The sequence below is a fragment of the Nerophis ophidion genome, linkage group LG04, assembly GCF_033978795.1.
Source record: "Nerophis ophidion isolate RoL-2023_Sa linkage group LG04, RoL_Noph_v1.0, whole genome shotgun sequence".
In the NCBI taxonomy this organism is placed as follows: Eukaryota; Metazoa; Chordata; class Actinopteri; order Syngnathiformes; family Syngnathidae; genus Nerophis; species Nerophis ophidion.
The window spans coordinates 26,619,981-26,640,534 of NC_084614.1; the positions used below are offsets into that span (position 1 = coordinate 26,619,981).

The window sequence follows — 20,554 nt, forward strand, 5'->3', positions numbered from 1 at the left end:
AAATATCCATACCGCCGATACCAATACAATGTTGATTTTCATATCAAAGTATCGATACTTTTGATACTTTGGTTTTTTTCAGATAATGTGCAGTATATCATTAACAGGAACACAGTGTAAAGTAACTGAATCATTGAGATCTTGTCAAAATCTACTTTACTGATGGACCCACTCTCTCTTTTCCATCCATCCATCCATCCATCTTCTTCCGCTTAACCAAGGTCGGGTCGCTGGGGTAACTGCCTAAGCATGGGAAGCCCAGACTTCGTTCTCCCCAGCCACTTCGTCTAGCTCTTCCCGGGGGATCCCGAGGCGTTCCCAGGCCAGCCGGGAGACATAGTCTTCCCAACGTGTCCTGGGTCTTCCCCGTGGCCTCCTACCGGTTGGACGTGCCCTAAACACCTCCCTCGGGAGGCGTTCGGGTGGCATCCTGACCAGATGCCCGATCCACCTGATCTGGCTCCTCTCGATGTGGAGGAGCAGCGGTTTTACTTTGAGTTCTTCCCGGATGACAGAGCTTCTCACCCTATCTCTAAGGGAGAGCCCGACCACACGGCGGAGGAAACTCATTTCAGCCGCTTGTACCCGTGATCTTATCCTTTGGGTCAAGACCCAAAGCTCATGACCATAGGTAAGGATGGGAACGTAGATCGACCGGTAAATTGAGAGCTTTGCCTACGTCTCAGCTCTTTCTTCACCACAACGGATCGGTACAACGTCCGCATTACTGAACACGCCGCACCAATCCGCCTGTCGATCTCACGATCCACTTTTCCCTCACTCGTGAACAAGACTCCTAGGTACTTGAACTCCTCCACTTGGGGCAGGGTCTCCTCCCCAACCCGGAGATGGCACTCCACCCTTTTCCGGGAGAGAACCATGGACTCGGATTTGGAGGTGCTGATTCGCATTCCGGCCGCTTCACACTTGACTGCGAACTAATCCAGTGAGAGCTGAAGATCCCGGGCAGATGAAGCCATCAGGACCACATCGTCTGCAAAAAGCAGAGCCCTAATCCCACGGCCAATAAACCGGAACCCCTCAACGCCTTGACTGTGCCTAGAAATTCTGTCCATAAAAGTTATGAAGTGTTTATGGACTCTCTGTTTTATGCTGCCTTTTTTTTTTTTTTTTTTGCCGCAGCTGTTCGATATACTGTAATATTGAACATGGTAATTGGGATTTGTTATACATTGTATACATTATATAAAAATATAATATATATTATGATAATATAATATATCAGTAAAAAAATATATACCGTATATAATTTGTAAATATTACATATATGTTATATTTTATATTGCTACTACGGCACATTTGTCTACCTTATACCTTTTGTTTTTGCTCTCTTTTTGTGCCCTTATGTGCATTATCCTTTCCATCCTTTGCAACTGAGCTACTGTGTGGAACAATTTTCCTTCTGGCTGAATAAAGTTTGTCTAAGTCTAAGGCTGAGTCTAAGTTTGAAATAAAAATTGGTGGGGGAAAAAATATAAAATAAACAGTAAGCCTATATGACACTACACTGATCTCACATTGACAAAAAAGCTTGATTTGTCCAGGTAAATTTTCCTAAATAATTCATAGTCTAGGTATCATTAAATTATACAAAGCAATTGCCATTGCAAACTGGCAATTAAAATGGGTCACTCAGTATTCTAAAACAGCAAGTGTATGTATCCTCTTACCGAAGGCTGTTTGGAGACACTGCATACATACTGAGTTGAATTTAAATAAGACAACGAGGTCAGTGCAGAATAATGGTATCATTCTTATCTCCCTGTCTAGATTGTTTGAAGCGGATTCCCTAGGAGCAACAGCATTTCAAATGCACCGCTTTTTCAATTTCCTTCCACATATGAGCTATATTTGCACAAAGTATTGGTATCGTTTTGGTATTGCCAATTCTAGCCTGAATTTTTACACGGTATGGAATCGGAAAGAAATCAGTGGTGTATCGCACATCACTACTGATTTCCAAGCTGGCCACCAGCTTCTTCTATGTCAAATTTGTAACGTGGCTTTTTGATGCCACTGTACATGTCAAAATAAAAGCATGTACTGTATGTACACAAAAGTTCCCTTTACACAGTGTCACAGCGTATGTCAAAATAAAGGCATAACGGCAGAACAAATCTTCTCAGTAACAAATAAGCAATACAGTCAATTAACAATATATACAGTACAATAATGTTTGATAAATCCCAGCAATATCTATAAAACGCCACTAGTTGGCAGTAGAGCTCTGCAAACACATGAATTACTTGGCTGTCAGGTGTCTTCAGAGGGAAAGTATAGTTTTTACTTTATTTTTTACTTTATTTTAGTTTTGGAATGATATACTAGTCCATCTATCTATCTATCTATCTATCTATCTATCTATCTATCTATCTATCTATCTATCTATCTATCTATCTATCTATCTATCTATCTATCTATCTATCTATCTATCTATCTATCTATCTATCTATCTATCTATCTATCTATCTATCTATCTATCTATCTATCTATCTATCTATCTATCTATCAATCTATCTATCTATCTAGCTATCTATCTATCTAGCTATCTATCTATCTATCTGCCTCTCTGTCATATTCTCTCTCTCTCTCTCTCTCTCTCTCTCTCTCTTTCTCTCTCTCTCTCTCTCTCTCTGACACAAGTCCACATTCCATCAACCATTTTATTATATCTTGGAAAGGGACAATACTATGTAATTAAAACTTGAATATACAGTCTTAAAAATTGAGGTACCAGACAAGAACATTTATGTACCTTTGTGTACATGTTTTAAGAGTTCTTTGGTGTTTGAAGTATACCTTTATACGACAAAAAAAAGACTACAAGGTGATTTAAATATGTGCCATTTCAACCCTAAGCTGCCACATCAAATAGATTTTAGCTCAGGGACATAGAAAACACCTATAATTACTATTAATTGAAATGGGGCTTGCAAAGGGTTGGAATTGGGGGTTAAATCACCAAAAATGATTCCCGGCCGTAGCCACTGCGGCTGCTCACTGATCCCCTCACCTCCCAGGGGATGGAACAAGTGGATGGCTCAAATGCAGAGAATAATCTCACCACACCTAGTGTGTGTGTGACAATCATTGGTACTTTAACCTTAACTGTAAATAGTATTCTACAAACCCCGTTTCCATATGAGTTGGGAAATTGTGTTAGATGTAAATATAAACGGAATACAATGATTTGCAAATCATTTTCAACCCATATTCAGTTGAATGCATTACAAAGACAAGATATTTGATGTTATAACTCATAAATTTAGTTTTTTTTTTTGCAAATAAAAATTAACTTAGAATTTCATGGCTGCAACACATGATCCGGAGGACACAACGTCCACAGTTTCCCCCTAAAAATTGAAATGTGGATTCGTCAGACCACAGAACACTTTTCCACTGTGCATCAGTCCATCTTAGATGAGCCTAGGCCCAGCAAAGCTGGCAGCGTTTCTGGATGTTGTTGATAAATGGCTTTCGCTTTGCATAGTAGAGCTTTAACTTGCACTTACAGATCTATCGAAAAACTGTATTTAGTGGCAGTGGTTTTCTTAAGTGTTCTTGAGCCCATGTGGTGATATCCTTTAGAGATTGATGTCAGTTTTTGATACAGTGCCATCTTAGGGATCGAAGGTCACCGTCATTCAATGTTTGTTTCCGGCCATGCAGCTTACGTGGAGTGATTTCTCCAGATTCTCAGAACCTTTTGATGATATTATGGACCGTAGATGTTGAAATCTCTAACTTTATTGCAATTGCACTTTGAGAAACGTTGTTCTTAAACTGTTTGATTATTTGCTCACGCAGTTGTGGACAAAGGGGTGTACATCCTTTCTTGTGAGGGACTGAGCGTTTTTTGGGAAGCTGTTTTTATACCCAATCATGGCACCCACCTGTTACCAATTAGCCTGCACACCTGTGGGATGTTCCAAATAAGTTTTTGATGAGCATTCCTCAACTTTATCAGTATTTATTGCCACCTTTCCCAACTTCTTTGTCACGTGTTGCTGGCATCAAATTCTGAAGTGTTAAAAAAAAACATGTTTATCAGTTAGAACATCAAATATGTTGTCTTTGTAGCATATTCAACTGAATATGGGTCGGAAAGGATTTGCAAATTATTGTATTCCATTTATATTTACATCTAACACAATTTCCCAACTCATATGGAAACGGGGTTTTGTAATTACAGTTAGGGCATGTCATGCATTTAGTGAGATTATACTATATTAATAATAATAATAATAATAGATCTTTCTATTACTCAGTCACTCCATGAACTTGCGATATCACATATTCTGCTAATCACGCCTTGCAACTTTGTGCAAACACTACAATTTTTTTGCATAAATTAGACAATCAGCGTAATTTTTGTCTATCGAAATAGTCCTCGAGCGGCACTCAAAAGCACACGTCAACTCTAATCAATACTTATGGTTGCTTCTAGAGTATACAAAGCACATCAGCATGTAACAATATACTGTATCAACTCTTTGTTGCTCAAACGGTACGATTGTCGTTCTCCTGCTTAGCTCAGACCTACTTCATGTTCATGTTTACGGCACTATGCCTTGTAGTATATAAACATTTAGCAACACAACAGTGTTTTCACTTTCTAGTATACATGTATTTATATATTTATTCAACCTTTATTTATCCAGGGTAAGACAATTAATATCATGTTCTCGTTAGTAAGGTTGATTTGCAATGCTGACCTAGCAATGCTGACCTTTACATGACCAAGCTGGTGAAGTGTGATGATAATCTCTCATCGGCTGTCATTTACTGACAAAATGGTAGTGTTTTTTCTCAATTATTAGTAATATTAGTTATGATGAACTAAAACAGTAATAATTTGACAAGGAGCTCTGAGTATGTGATTTTACTGCCATCTAATATTTACTTTTAAGTCTAGGTGGTATAAAACAAGTAAAACATCAATACAGTTTGTGTTTTCCAATTTTTGTTAAAATCCTGCTCTTTTTTAGGGTAAGGTTACAAAGAACACTTGTACACATTGATAACAAATTCTTAAAATTGCAATTTATTGTTATAGAAAAAAATAAACCTTAACACATTACGTAACTTTCTAAAAAATGTGCTTTTACTGCCATTTGATGTCTACTTTTAAGTCTGTGTGGTAAAAAACAAGTATAGCATGCAGTATTTGTTTTCCAATTTTTGCTGAAATCCCATGTTTTTTTAGGGTAAGGTTACGAGGAACACTTTAAACACTAACAACGAATGTTTCAAAATGAAAACAATTCGATGTTATTGAAAATAAAGTCTTCAAACATCGCAACTTTTGCTTCAGCTTTCACAAAAAACAATGCAACATTTTTAGCATCTTTAATTTTTGATCATCATCTCTGTCCTATTTACATTTTATTCATAATTTTTCATCACGATTTGGTTTAAGTGTCAAGATTGTACTTATTGTTGTGTAAACATATACTCACATGTTTACGTCATCTTGGCACTATCAGCTGTTTAAGAGCCTTTTTGAGGGTGTTGTTTAGAATAGTCAGTGGACAGATTTTATAGCTGTAAAGATCTACTGTCCTGTAAAAATAAGTCAACTCAGTCATGACTGTAATTAACACAAGTGGGTTTTTCAGTGGCCAGTCAATCGCTGTACGATGACCAGCGTAGTTGTCTAAGATCAATTGAGCTATAATGTTGATTAACCACGTTTTTATTGAAAACATGCCATTTAAAGTTACAATAACATCACAAAATTAAATGTCTAGTTTCAACTGCCCACACATGACAAAATTCAATTAGTAGCAGGCACTCATATTATTAAACATGAGTTATCTGATGAAAAAAAAAGGTGAATATATGGCTTTGTTTCCCCCCCCACACAGTGGTGTTTAAACAAAGCAAATATGTGAGTGACAGTGAGCGGGGCGACACAACACAACCCACCCGAGGTGCAGACAACTTTGGTACATTCAGTTTGAAAACACACAAAAGGTGACAATAAGTCATAAAGTCCTAATACATGCATCAGTAAGCACGAGCATGCAAGTTATGCTGCAGGGAGCTGTTCCTGCTCTTTATTATTCCTGAAAGGCCTCACACATCATGACTGCATCAGCACTAAGGGAGATGGACACACACACACACACACACTCACACAAAACAACAAAGCTAAGAGAATCATCTGAGAGGACAGGAGTCTTCATCTCTCTGTCTGTTGTTCATACGAAGACAGTGGCGAAAATTATTATTGCAGAGAAATACAAGCAGGTGATCCATGTTGGTTGTTTGCATCAAGGTGAAATACATGTACTGTAGTATTGCATGGCCGTGCATCTCACAGCCAGAGGACGCCGATGACTGGAGTTAGGGCTGCTGCAATTAGCGTACCCCCTTCCTGCCCAGGAATCGCAAAACTGCATAGTTGTAGGTGGTAGCCACCAAGTAAACAAACTGTGAAGAAGAAAAAAAGGATGAAGAGGAAGAGAAGTTAGGCTCACTTGTTTCAGTACTAGAGCCTGTATTTGGAAATGAATATAATCAGTGACTTGGCTTTTTGTGGCTCAATTTTAAAACATTTTTTTTCCATATAGCCATTGGGGGCAAACTTGTTTTTATTGTAGGCCACAACCATAGGGGGTTTATAGCTGCCCTGAGAGTTCCACATGTTACAGTGACTGTAAACGTATAATAGCCTTGTTAGACTATTTGCATGGGCAAACTGTGGTTGATTATTACTGAATATTCCACTAACAGATGGATGGATAACCTCCTTTGAAAACGTAAATCAGAGCAGACATTTAACTATCTATCATTGATATAAAAAAAAAAAAATGCTTGGACCAGATGTTGCATGTTACCGTTATATAAAAGTGTCGAACATATGCCATTGCATGCAGTAAATTTTTCTGTCAAAATTGAACGAACAAATACATTTAGCCAGAACCTGTTTTATTATTTATACTGTAGCCTTTGCAACCCATAAACGACGTAGTGGACCACATAAAATGAGGCATCGGATCACATAAAATGACGTTGCGGACCACATACAATAACGGCGTGGGCCACATTAAATATGGTGGCTGGCCGCATTATAATTATGTAGCGGACCACATAAAATCATGATGCCAGCAACTTAAATAATATGAAATGATTCGGCGATCATATAAAATGAAGAAGAGGTATTTAGAAGTTATGGCGGACCATGTGAAATGGGATGGCAGTCCACATGAAATAATATAGCAGACCTCAAAAAATGAAGTAGCGAACTACATAAAATTACATGGCGGCGGACCAACTACTGTATAATGATGGAGTGGGTCTTATTAAAGTTTGTAGTGTACCACATGTAATGATGGGGTAGACCACATAACATGATGTAGCAAGCACATACAATAATGTGGCAGACCACTTAAAATAATGGACAGGACCACCTTAAATGTTGTGGCGGATCACATAAAATGACCAGTTATAGCCATTTAAACAATGTGGCGGACCACATTAAATGATATAGCTCAGTGGTTGTTAACCTTTTTTCAGTGATGTACCCCCTGTGAACATTTTTTAATTCAAGTACCCCCTAATCAGAGCAAAACATTTTTGGTTGAAAAAAAGAGATAAAGAAATATGCACTATGTCATCAGTTTCTGATTTATTATATTGTATAACAGTGCAAAATATTGCTCATTTGTAGTGGTCTTTCTTGAACTAATTGGACAAAAGAGATAAAAAAATAACAAAAAACTTGTTGAAAAATAAACAAGTGATTCAATTTTAAATAAAGATTTATACACAAAGAAGTAATCATCAACTTAAAGTCCCGTCTTTGGGGATTGTAATAAAGATCCATCTGGAATCATGAACTTAATTCTAAACATTTCTTCATTAAAAAAAAAAAAATCTTTAACATCAATATTTATTGAACATGTCCACAAAAAATCTAGCTGTCAACATTGAATATTGCATTGTTGCATTTCTTTTCACAGTTTATGAACTTAAATTCATATTTTGTTGAAGTATTATTCAATAAATATATTTATAAAGGATTTTTGAATAGTTGCTATTTTTCAATAAATATATTTATAAAGGATTTTTGAATAGTTGATATTTTTTAGAATATTTCAAAAAAATCTCACGTACCCCTTGGCATACCTTCAAGTACCCCCAGGGGTACGCGTACCCCCATTTGAGAACCACTGATATAGCTGACCTCATAAAAGGATGTAGCTGACCTTATAAAATGTTGTAACTGACCACGTAAAACACTGGGGCAGGCAAATTAAATGATATGGCTTACCACACAAAATGTTGTGCCAGACCACATAAAATGATGTGGTGGACCACATAAAAAGACGCTGCAACAACATAAAATACTTGGGAAAATGACTTAAAATGATGTAGCAGACCACATAAAATGATGTTGCGAATACCTAAAATATTGTGGCAGACCACATTAAATGATGTAGAAGGCCACATTTAATATTTCCCATCACAAACACAGCAATTAATAATAAAAACAAGCAGTCACAAGGGCTTACACTTGCACTGCATTTTATCAGCTTGACAACCGCACTGGAGCTATTATTCACCACAATGAGAAAAAAAGGCATATTTTAAGTTCATTTAAAAGTTAAAATATTCATATAAAAGATCCCATATTTCAAGCTGTGACTAGTTATTATCTAATTTAAATGCATTTTTTTCTACTGATGTCATCTCCATCACAGGTGTATGTATGCCAGTTATTATAAGTTGGACTATCAACTTCTATCAATTTTTTCAGTAATTATGTCTATTTATGTTTAAAAAGTTGACCTACAGGCTTTAACGAAAAAACCTGCTTTGATGACTACTAGAACTTGTGACAACCCCTGCTCCAGATTATGCTCCTTTAGAACAGTGCAAAAGATTCAGTCAAATCTCAAAAATGCAACAAATATGTGTTTTTCATCATTCTAAAAGATACTATTCAACAAACACAAATTGACTTTGTCCTGGGTATGAATATTATGGGACAGAACTTTATACAGTATGTATAGTGTCCACAAATGTTAATTGTGACCCAAATGTATGCAAATAATTAAAATCAGTGCTCACCAGTGCTAAGAGAGTGATTCCAGACCCAGCGAATGCAGCAATGTACAAGTCATATGTAAAGTGAAACTGAAAAAAAAAAAGCACAATAGCAACAATCATATATAATGGTACCTCAGTTTTTGTACACCCCACTTTTTGTAGGATTACATATTTAAAGAAAATCTCAGTTCAAATTGTTTGTATACTGTCTCGATTATTGTACGGCCAACTATTGCATGTAAGAAACGAGTCCGAATCCCACACCATGGTGACTTACTCAAGGGCCAAAGAAAGTTGCAAGTACAAGCATTTTCAAAAAGAATGTAAGAAACAATGATATATCCAACAAAGAGCTAGTAGCAAAGTGCAAAGGTGCTCATCGCCATCTTCACCCACAAAAGTTTTCAATAAATTGTGTTAAATGATCACTTATATATTTTATTCATCATTTGTGTATTTTGCATTATTTTCTGTATGCAACATTATAATTATGCTCCATTAAATGTGTATTGTTACATTATTTCTTATAGGCTGCGTTGAGATGGTGACTTATCCAGGGTGTACCCCGCCTTCCGCCCCAATGCAGCTGAGATAGACTCCGGCAACCCCGAACGGGACAACCGGTAGAAAATAGATGGATGGATGGATTCTTATAGGAAAAATGTCTTAGTTTTTCGTACGAGTGGGTTTGGTTCGGACCGTTTGGAAAGGATTACTAATAAAAATTGAGGTACCACATTAATCACTTTATTGTGTGTATTAAAAAAACAAAAGACAACATTTTAAAATACTGCATACAAGCGTGATATGTAAATAATGTACTCACCTCGCTCGTTTTGCAAATAGATGCCAAGGTCATTCCACAAACCTTTCCTGGCATTGCATTCCAAGGAAGCAGCCCTTTATAAAGACATGACATAATAGAAGTGACATATAACATAGCAATGTTGGATAAAGATGCCTTATGAATCATTTCAATAATAACAATTTTTAAATGTTCAAAGAATCCAGGGTGTTGTCATCTCAATGATTTTCTAACTAATTGAACAACTAGTTTAGCATCTATTCCCCAATGATTAATTCATTGGCTGGAAGGATCACATTATTATTCTCATCAGGTGTGCATGCGGTCAGTCATTATAGGAGCATCGCACCATATTGCCTGGCATCCATGCAAATCCACGCGTGCTGATTTATGCTGGGGGTCGTTTCGGCCAAGATGTTGACGTCATGGCAGGTCTGCTCCATGTTGAACAGGAAGTAGACGGGAATAGCGGTGAAGGCAAACACGGCCAGCCAGATGAAGGCCAAGATATACGTCACGATGACAAACTGTTGAAATAAAAAAAAAGTGGATTGTAAGGTCAGGGAAACGTAGCACACAGCCGCTGGTTGCTGTGTGATGAATGTGGCATCATTAAGTCAGCATTATTCTTCTTCTTTGAAATACAGTGGAGTCTCAAAAAATGAAAATATGGACTTTAGACAATATAATTTAAATTCCATTATTTGTATTGCTTTATTTCCATTCATACTTATTTATACAAATATTTTTTGTACATTTATTATCGTTGACTATAAATATAGTTATCACATTGCATAAATATATATGAATGTATAAATTTCTGTATACACAATTAAATTTGTTTATTATTATTTGATAATTTTTTATTATTATTTAATTTGGTTTTTATTATGATCAAATATCTTTTTCATTATTTTTTCTTAAAAGTCAAGTTAAAGCTATTATTACATGAGATTTTGGCTTTCTCTTCATTTATAGTGTGGTATGTTTTCTATTTAGATTTTGTGTGAAAAGTATAAGCGATGGGATGAATTAAAATGACTTTCCATGACATCCTTTTGAAAATGTTACTGATGCACCGAAACCCGGGCCAGCAATAATTTTTAGCATTAAAAGAAGACTGCGGAAACTGAATGTTATGCTGGCATATGCAGAAAGTCTGCTCTTTTCTCGTTTAAACTATATATAAAATGTGATGGATTCAAAACACTAAAATTTACAGTACAAGGGAAAGTAAAAGCTCCATATGCTCCACTTTCATCAATTTTTATTATGTTGTTTGAAAAAAGACTCTTTACCTGAAAAGTACTTTTCTTTTCTGTAAAGACATTTCAAAATAAATGTTATATCTCCCAGAAAGACCTGTGGCCAATTATAGTAATATTTGGCATAATAATTTATTTTGGTGTTTTGGTCTGGTTTTCTGCCTTTGTTTCTTCATTTTTTTCAGTTTTTGGTTTTGGAGTTGAATTTTCATTTTGTGCATCCCTTGAAAATATGCTGTGATATTTGAACAACTTGGTAATGATCACACTTGACTTTGGAGGTTCCACTGTCATAAAAACAAAGCATAATTTGTTCATCTTTAGGGCAATAGTGATGAAAAGTTCTGCTCGTTTTAGAGAATTTCGGGCTGACCTCTTAAAAAATAGTTTTGTATTTCAGTCCCCAGACAGCTCCTCCAATTTTTTGTTGTTTTAAATAGATTTCTTACAAAAATAGTGTGTGTCTAAAATACATTTCTAAAGTGATATTATGAATTTCTATGTAATTAAAGTAGCTACTGCATATGGGTTTTACTTGTATAGCACTTTTCTACCTTCAATGTGGTCAAAACACTTTGGCACTATTTCCACATTCACCCATTCACACACACATTCACACACTGATTGTAGGAGCTGCCATGCAAGGCTGTAACGACGATCCATCAGGAGCAAGGGTGACGTGTCTTGCTCAAGGATACACCAGACATGACTAGGGTGGTAGAAGCTGGGGATCGAACCATGAACCCTCAGGTTGCTGGCACGGCCGCACTACCCACCGAATATACACTGCATTATGAAATATATATAGACCAGGGGTGTCTATAAATTATTCCCACAGGAGGCGAACTGGTAAAATCATGACAATAACACTTAAAAATAAAGACAACTTCAGATTGTTTTCTTAGTCTTAGTTTGGCCAAAAATAAAACAGGCACATTCTGAAAATGTACATATTGCAAATAATCCTTCTGGCAAAACACTTCAAGTTAGTTGAAAATTCAGAGGAAAATTGGTGCAGTTTCAAAAACACCATGAAGAACAAAATAAACATAACTACAAACTTAACCAATGTGAACACAGCATATTCTAGCATTAAATAAAAAAAAAGGTTTAAGGTATGCATTATTTTCACGGACCGGCTTCCTACGTGTGGCAGATAAAAACAGCCAAAAAAAAAAGAAAAATGAGCCTTTGGTTACAATCTGGCACATTACCATTTTAGATGTCCATTAATGTGCATTGCCCCATGTACTATAACAAAGGAGCTGTAATATACATTTATCAACAAGCTTATTGGTGTGTCCAGTTAAATTTAGTCGGAGAAAATGTTTATAAATAGTTTATAAATAAATGTTTCTGTGCGGCCCGGTAACAAAAGTGTCATGGACCGGTATAGGTCCCCAGGCCGGTGGTTTGGGACAACTGCACTAGAGTACGGAAAATTGGTACCATTAAGAACCAGTATCGATTCCCGGGTACAGGATATTCGGAACCGTATCTGTTCAAACGTGAAAGGCACCCATCCCTAAAGCCAAGTAAAGTTTGATTTTACATGAACGTGTACTTGTTAGTGCTGACAGAATGAGGACGTTAAAGAAAAAAGTACTGAATTTGGTACCCATGCACCCCCTAAACATGTCTGCATTCAGCAGGGCCCAAATGATCTGATGACATTACGTCCCTTCTCCCTTGCACCCCCGTTCTCTTCCCCGCCTCCCTTTTGACCTTGCACTCACCGTCAGGCTCAGGCACCGCCCACATTGGGTGCTCCTGAATTCCCCGAAGGTCTGTTTGACTGCGCTCGTGGTGTAAAAGCCTTCAGCCAGCAGCAGGATACCATAGAGGAAGAAAAATGACGCCAGGCCAAAGATGACATACTGGAAGTATTGGACACTGGGCAGGGTGGGTAGGGGTGGGGGGGTGGTTCAGTCAGACAGAGATGAAGCTATGGAGGACAAAAAATGATGAGATGAACTCACAAGGATGCCAGGACCTCATAGTCGTGCTCGTTGCGGGCGAAGTGAGTCTCGACCAGGATTTCGGTCTGGGTTAAGGCTTCGTGCCCACAACCGCAAAAAAGAGCCACGCCTGCATAGAACAGCAAGGTGGCCACCAGAGATGGGTAGGGCACTGCCCCCAAGCACCGGATACAGCAATCATAACAACCTGAGGGGGCATAATATATCAGCACACAGGCGGCACACACCGCGCATAGAAGCACACAGCACATCTACGCCGCGCTGGGGAATTCTGTCACCCGGCAGGAGAGCTCGGACAAAATGTGTGCGTGCCAACCCATCAACACAAACCAGGAAAGAACAGAAAAGACAACGAGCAGAAACCCAAAACAGTGTGCACTCTCCCCGGTGTAAGCGGCAGAAGCAGGTAGCAGACAACCACAGTGTTAATAAGTCAAAGCGCAGGCAGAAATGGGATAAAAGCAAGCACCTAAGGCTTTGCAAAGCCAAGGCTGCCTGACCGGAAACATGGGCTGCTTCTGATGCTGTACTCCACAAGAAGAAAAGATCCCAAGCGGTCCGTCTGCCTACTGCAAAATAAGGCTCATCTGCAATGCACGGACATCCAGGCGCTTCTACGCGAGCTGGCCCGGCCCTCCTTCTTCTTCTTCTCGCGGCGGTCACAGGCGTCGCCAGTCTGGTTGGACGCTGACTTCACTAGCTGGAGGAGAGAGCGTGTCTTTGTGGCCAAACATAAGGTAGCTTTTGTTTTGGCCATGAGACAATGGGGGGTGATGTCACACAAACAAAGAGCTTGGTGCAACACGTTCTGGTAAGATGGGGGTCATCGGGTCGTCAGGCCATGCAGGGCTGGCTCACCCTGGTACCTAAGTGTGGCGTGGGTGCAAACATTCACAGTATATAATTATGTCAATTTACTGTGACGTTACCGTGATTGCCGCTGTCTAAATATTGATGCACACCTTGCTCACACTGTGAACATTTTAATTGTAAATTCACAGCAAACAGCAATCTGCTATGAAATGTCTTGAAGACAATTTACTGTAACTGCTGAGCTGTGATCCATCCATCCATTTCTACCGCTTGTCCCTTTTTGGGGTTGCTGGAGCTTAACTCAGCTGCATTCGGGCGTACAGGCGGGGTACACCCTGGAAAAGCTGTGATTTTATGGTTAATTAAAATAAAAAAAAACTAAACGTTGTAACTTCCCAATTGTATGTTTTTACAGTTAATTACATTAAAATGATAAAAAATGCTGTAACTTCACAATTGCAATTTAACAGTCAATTGCTCTCTCTGTTTAACACATAGCGGGACTGACTGTACAAGAGTGCAATGTAGTCTACGTAACTCCTGAAAGACAAAACAGTTTTAAATTACAGTAATTGCTAGAGGAGCACAATTGTAATATTTGACTGCGAAATACCGAGATGGCAACTTGTCCAGGGTGTACCTCGCCCTCCATCCGTGTGTAGCTGAGAAAGGCCCCATCACCCCCCGCGATCCCGTAAGGGACAAGCGGTAGAAAATGGATGGATGGACAACAGTTAATTGCTGTGAAATATAAGGATTGTGTCTTTTTTTACAGTCATTTCTTGTAAGGTTATTGTCCATTTTCATTGTATTATTTTACTGTGAAAAAATACTGCTCAACGCTGTAAAATTATGGTACATTTTAATGACAATTTAGACACATGAGTTAGTAGAGACGAGGACTGTATGGCAATGGTAATGTCTTTTGTTCAGTTGGTGTTCAACAGGTCTCATTCTGAGACCCACATGTTCCAATGGTCCAATTTAATTGGGTTGAACACATGCTCATTTATTATTATTTTCTAAATGTCCTTTGTAACACATTTGTTTTGGGTGGTAAACATGTTAGGCTAAAGGCTACAAGGAGTTAGCAGCTACACGACGGCTAAGCACAAAAAAGTACACAAGCTAGACGTACGTAAGATGTGTCCTTAATTGAGCAATACTGCAGTCTGATACAGCACACTTGTATATTTAGGGGCAATGTGGGGCGGCAGGGCTCAGACGGCAGAGCTGTCATCCAGAAACTTCAGGATTTCTGGTACAAATCCAGCTTCTGCCATCACATTGCCGTTGCGTACCTGGGCAAGAGGCTACACTCACTTTGCTAATGGAAATCAGCAACCATGCTATAAACTGGCTTAGTACAGCAGATTGTTCCTTAATGTGCACTGTCCTGAATAAAACCATCAAAATAAATACACACATAAATACAGAATTATAAAATCTGATACCGAAACAAAAATACACCTAATTACATGTGTAGGGACATAAAATAAGAATATCAGTGACAATAAAAATCAATCAATAACATTTTAAAATAATTCCTGTTTGGATCTATCAATGACCTATTTTCCAAATATTTGCATGTCAAAATAAAAAAATGAAAATGCGGTTGGGGTGGGGAGACGAAGGGGGGAGTTGTTCTGGACAGGTATTTTGCCTGTTGGTTTTGTTTACATTGTTCTAAATAAAAACAAAGGAGCATTGTTTTTGAAGCATGTCTTCCCTTCTATGTATAAGCATGTACTTACTGTATGTCTATGTAGGTATATGTGTTTGTACGATAAACACTAAATAAGAAATATAATACTAGAAAAAAGAAAAAAAGAAACAAATACATCAAATTATGTAATTCTGAGCTGGTCCATGACCCACCTGCGACAAACCAGTTGAGTAACACTGTTTTTTGTTGTTTTGAAGAACATTAGTATGTCAGAAAATGGACCTGGAAGAAGTGAATTAAGGTAATTTTGTAATTCATACCTATCATGTGCATTGTAGTACTGCAGCACTGTGTTGAATCAGCAGTTACATTATTAATAGCGTAATCACGTACAAACATTGCATTTATGGTGCATGATTGCAATGCAATATCCAAGACCAGGAACTACATATAAAACACCACATTATTGAAATTTGCATTAAGAAATTCCCAAGCAGTATTCATAATACATGATAAGGAGATGTTAAATATTCTGCGCACTCACCCATGTCCACAAAGAAGTTGTAAGGTTATTGAAGTTTCTGCCAGGCGGTTTGGTGACTGTGATATGAGGATATGAGAAGTTAATCCCCGTCACTCCTATATGAATCTGACTGACGCTTTTGTCTCATCAACAATAGATAGAGCACATCTCCCCAAGTGACATCTTAAAGTCACAAAGTCCCATTTCAGCTGCCAGACATTATTTATAGAGCTGTGGTGGATTCAGGGTTGGCGGCAGAGGCAGGTCACACATTTCAATGTGAGCTTCTTTTATTGGACTGTTTTAAGTGCTTGATTAGGGTAGGTTTGAATGTTTAAACCAACCAGCGACATTGTTAATATTACAAGGAGCGTTAATACATTTGATTGACATTGTCAGAGAGATGGTAATTGAACAAAATATTTATTTTTGTGCCTTTACTTGTAGTTTGAAGTTCAGTAGAACAGCACTGAGCTGTTTTTCATAATTAGATATTCATCTGCAAATGAGTCAAGTATTAGACACACATCTCATTATGATGCAATGCATTTGTATTTTGTACAGAAGTGCAAACCACATCCATAATACTAAACATATTTTTAAAATAATGCCTCTCAATCAAAATGGAATATTATCAGCATATTTGTTGATAATAAAATGTTATATTTGGCAGTAAAACATGTCATAATAATAATATAATAATAATGATAACAATGAAATATTATAAAATACATTTTGGGCACCCAAAAACACCAACAGTGATAATAATAACAATAATAATAATAATAATGATAATACTAATAACAAAAATAAAAATATTGTACTACTATAACTACTATGACAAACCAGTCAAGAACACAATAAAAATAATTATAAAAATAATAATAATTATATTAACAAAATAAAAAATACATATTTTTATAATTCATCTTATTGTTGTCGGAGTAGGACTTAAATGCAGAGAAGAAATGATAAGACTAAAAACAAAAAGCACACTCCAAAAGCAGTGAGGAAAAATAACTAAGAACGCACACAAAAGATGTGAAAAAACAGAAAATGCACAGAAAAGGTGTGGGAAGGAAATGGTTAACACTCCACGGCAGGAAATGAGAAGCGTGAGTGGAGCCAAAGCAGAGGAGATGAACACGACTGGAAGGGTGAACCATCAGGAACTTACTGCCACCGAGTGAATGTACCGGATAGCTTAAGTAGTCAGTAGAAAATTAGTATCAGCCGTGCTCGCAGCTGGCTCCGCCCAGTGACCCAGAAACCAGGCACTGCAACAAAAAGCAGACAGGCGGTAGCAGAGCAGCAAGATCATGGCAATTATATAATAATTATTCATGTGATGATGATAATAATAATAACAATAACAAGTTAATCATACTACTACTACTACTACTACTACTACTGCTGCTAAGAACAATGATTAAAAATAATACTAGGCACCCTAAAACACAGATAATAATCACAGAAAGTATAACAAAAAAATAAAAGATAATAATGTATATACAGTACAATATATATTGTTATTATACAATTGATTGCTAAAGCTGTTGTATTGCATCTTTTTGTAATTTTATGATGGGCATTAAATGATAATAATAATAATAAATTATTATATATAAAAAGAATAACCTTTAAAGGAATATTGACACTACTATAACTACCACTACTACTATTACTACTACTACTACAACTACAACTGATTTTACTACTACTTGTACAACTACGTAAAAAAAAGGAAATTAATTATAATAGATTATAGTATTAATTTCTGGGAACCCCAAAACACCATTAAGACTACCACCACTATTACGGCATTTATTTCTAGGCACTCATGACATAAAGGGTCAATAAAATGATCAACATAAAAAAGTTGTAGAAAAAAAATAAATTAATATGACTGCACTAATTTGTCTTTTGACAAATTCTTAACATGAAAATGACTATTTACAGCAGTTTGCCTGTTTGTTAGATGGCTGTGCACATCCTAAGTGGCACACAATCAATATTCAGTATAATAAGGTGGTGTGGTGGCTGCACTTCAAGCACCATTTTGGAAAATAAACAAAGATAAGAGGTGCGCACAGAGATAAGGAGGAAAACAAATCGAAAAGCCAGTGTGGGACATTGATGAAGTTGTCTAACAAGGGTGACATTGACGGTCAGGTCCAGCTGCTGCCCGCTTTCCCTCCCTCCTTCTTGTTTGACCCAGTTGATGTCAAAGCTGGGTTCAGTACAAAGGGGCCAGTGTGGAACAGGACAGAACACTGTGCTATGCTCCCCCTTTTTTTTTTTGGAAAGAGCCCCTCATCTCATTTTTCCATGGCCTTTTAAGCACATCGCTGCAATTTTCTGTGTTGAGCTTTGTGAGAAAGCATCACTCATCATCAAGTGCTGCCATTTTGGCTCCTTAATAGATCACGCCATCTCAGTGACTGATTTGTTATTGAGCAGAGATGCGCTGCTTTGTCTGCCGTGAGTTTACACTCGGTTGCCTTTTGCAACAACAGCAATAACATATCAAGTAATTAACGTCTGAAGGGGATTAATGGCGCCAGCGTTGTTAGGCTGAGGGTGGAGAGGAATGCCGCCTTTGAAATCTCTGAGAAAAACCATGCTAGGGAGGCCATGAGAGACATGAGAGGAGTTAATTAAGCTGCAGGAGTGTTAATGTTGACAATCAAAAACAGAGATTAGGAGGAGTCTTCAGTGTTCAGATGGAGAGACTCCTTTATGAATAAGGCAGATGGTGAAGAAGCTCACGTTATGAATTATCATAACACTTAATATGACTGCCTAAAAGTCATTAATCAGCGCATAAATTGACTCTGAACAAACACATTTGTCTCTGAGCTGTCCGCCTGCTCACAAACCCTATTAGGCGTAACCACCTGTATCATGTTCAGCACCACGGACAGCGACGTCACATGTCAACACCATTTCCCCCGCACCTCCATTGCATGTTGTGATAACATCGTTATGCACACAACGTGCTTCCATACGTGTGTTTAAAGAGGCGCTGCTGTAATAATATTTGCACGTCCTCTTATCTTTGCCGCCGTAATCCGTGCTGAGAAAAACAAACAGCCATGAAACAAACAAGCAAGTGTTTGGAGGACAGTCGCACATAATAGCTTGGGTTCAGCAGTGATGACCTCCCAGTGGTGAACAATTTTATTTTTCTTATTTATTTTTTTTTTTTACAGCCAACGAAGTAAGTAAATGTTTTATTTATATACGCTTTGGTGCTAATGGGCAACAACAAGTTACAGTGAAGTGGGATTATTATAGACACCAATTACATCATCATTCACTGTAATGACCCAATGACGTTATAGGTGGGTAGGCAATTCTCAACACGGCGGGTAGATGAAATGAAAACATTTGTCAATAACGATTATGTTTGAAGCATTATTCAATAACTTTCTTACAGCGTCATTATACATCCTTTATTTGTTACCACTGACTAATGATCTTATTATTACACTTGATAATTTTCCCCTGTTAAAAATGGCAACATGTAAAGTGATTGCTGAGACATAAAAAGGGGTATATTAATTTATTAAGATCTGCTTCTTCCTACTCCTTTTCAGACATGTTGAATTGTGCAAGTGTAAAGATGTAAGTGACACTGCTCTCTTGTTCTCATTACTTAATGGGACAATCCACCAAATCTGTGCTATTTGCATCCCTGGGGAATACAAAGTATATACATTGACTGTACAATGACTTTACATTTATCATGTAAATGCATAATTTATAAATAACATCTAAAAGATTAATTCAAACTAAGAAAAACTTATAAGCCTCATTGGTTCTGTGATTGAGCCTTTCAACTCAAAACATTTGTACTGTATTTTCCAGACTATAAGATGCACTTAAAATCCTTTTTTTTCCTTCTCAAAACTAGACAGTGCGCCTTATAACCTGCCTAATGTAAAAATCAAAAATCCATCAAAATGTTTAAGTACGACATTGGTAAGCTATTAAGCTGCACCGCTTGATGGATTGTACTGTGCTTCAATGTACAAGTATTATTATGGTGTGTGTATAAGGTAAGACATATTATCTGGTGTTTTGTTTCACAATATTATGCAAAAGCAACGTTTCTTACCTTCTGGTACCTACTGATCTGTATTTGGGATCTGCATAAATCCTGAAAAATTGCGCGAATGCGCCTTTGTAGTCTGTGCCGAACCCGTAGTCGATGAGCTTCTTCTTTTTCTCTCTATTCTTGTAATGGGACAATCATCATCAGCTGTTGCTATTTCTAATATAAAGTAGTGTAAAGTTCTTACTTATATCTGCCATGAATGCACTAAAACATACACATTTCCGGCAGATGAGGCGATTTGTAAAGTTTGAATGTCATTTTAACTCCATCTTTTGAAACTTCTTCACTCCCGTCCTTGCACCCTA

The 20,554-nt window shown here is 37.5% G+C and overlaps 1 protein-coding gene across 2 annotated transcripts; it reads right to left on the reverse strand.

The window, feature by feature from the left end:
• Nucleotides 1-5,698: 5,698 nt before the first annotated feature.
• Nucleotides 5,699-16,333, reverse strand: plp1b (proteolipid protein 1b). 2 transcript variants are annotated; one of them, XM_061897715.1, is made up of 7 exons: nucleotides 16,151-16,333; nucleotides 13,128-13,314; nucleotides 12,885-13,041; nucleotides 10,233-10,410; nucleotides 9,905-9,978; nucleotides 9,100-9,165; nucleotides 5,699-6,456 (listed from the first exon to the last, which is right to left on the reverse strand). In XM_061897715.1, the coding sequence occupies exons 1-7, from the start codon at nucleotides 16,152-16,154 to the stop codon at nucleotides 6,385-6,387; spliced, it is 738 nt and encodes a 245-aa protein (XP_061753699.1). In that variant the 5' UTR covers nucleotides 16,155-16,333; the 3' UTR covers nucleotides 5,699-6,384. The 2 variants fall into 2 exon arrangements, with proteins under 2 accessions (XP_061753699.1, XP_061753698.1); XM_061897714.1 differs by lacking the exon at nucleotides 16,151-16,333 and adding an exon at nucleotides 13,597-13,798.
• Between the last annotated feature and the right edge of the window lie 4,221 nt (nucleotides 16,334-20,554).

Coding starts and splice junctions, on each gene's coding strand:
- plp1b (XM_061897714.1), bottom strand. CDS start 13,636: ATGTTTCCGGTCAGGCAGCCTTGGCTTTGCAAAGCCTTAG. Junction 9,979..10,232: donor CATGGATGCCAGGCAATATG/GTGCGATGCTCC, acceptor GTCTTTATAAAG/GGCTGCTTCCTTGGAATGCA. Junction 9,166..9,904: donor CTATTTGCAAAACGAGCGAG/GTGAGTACATTA, acceptor TTTTTTTTTCAG/TTTCACTTTACATATGACTT.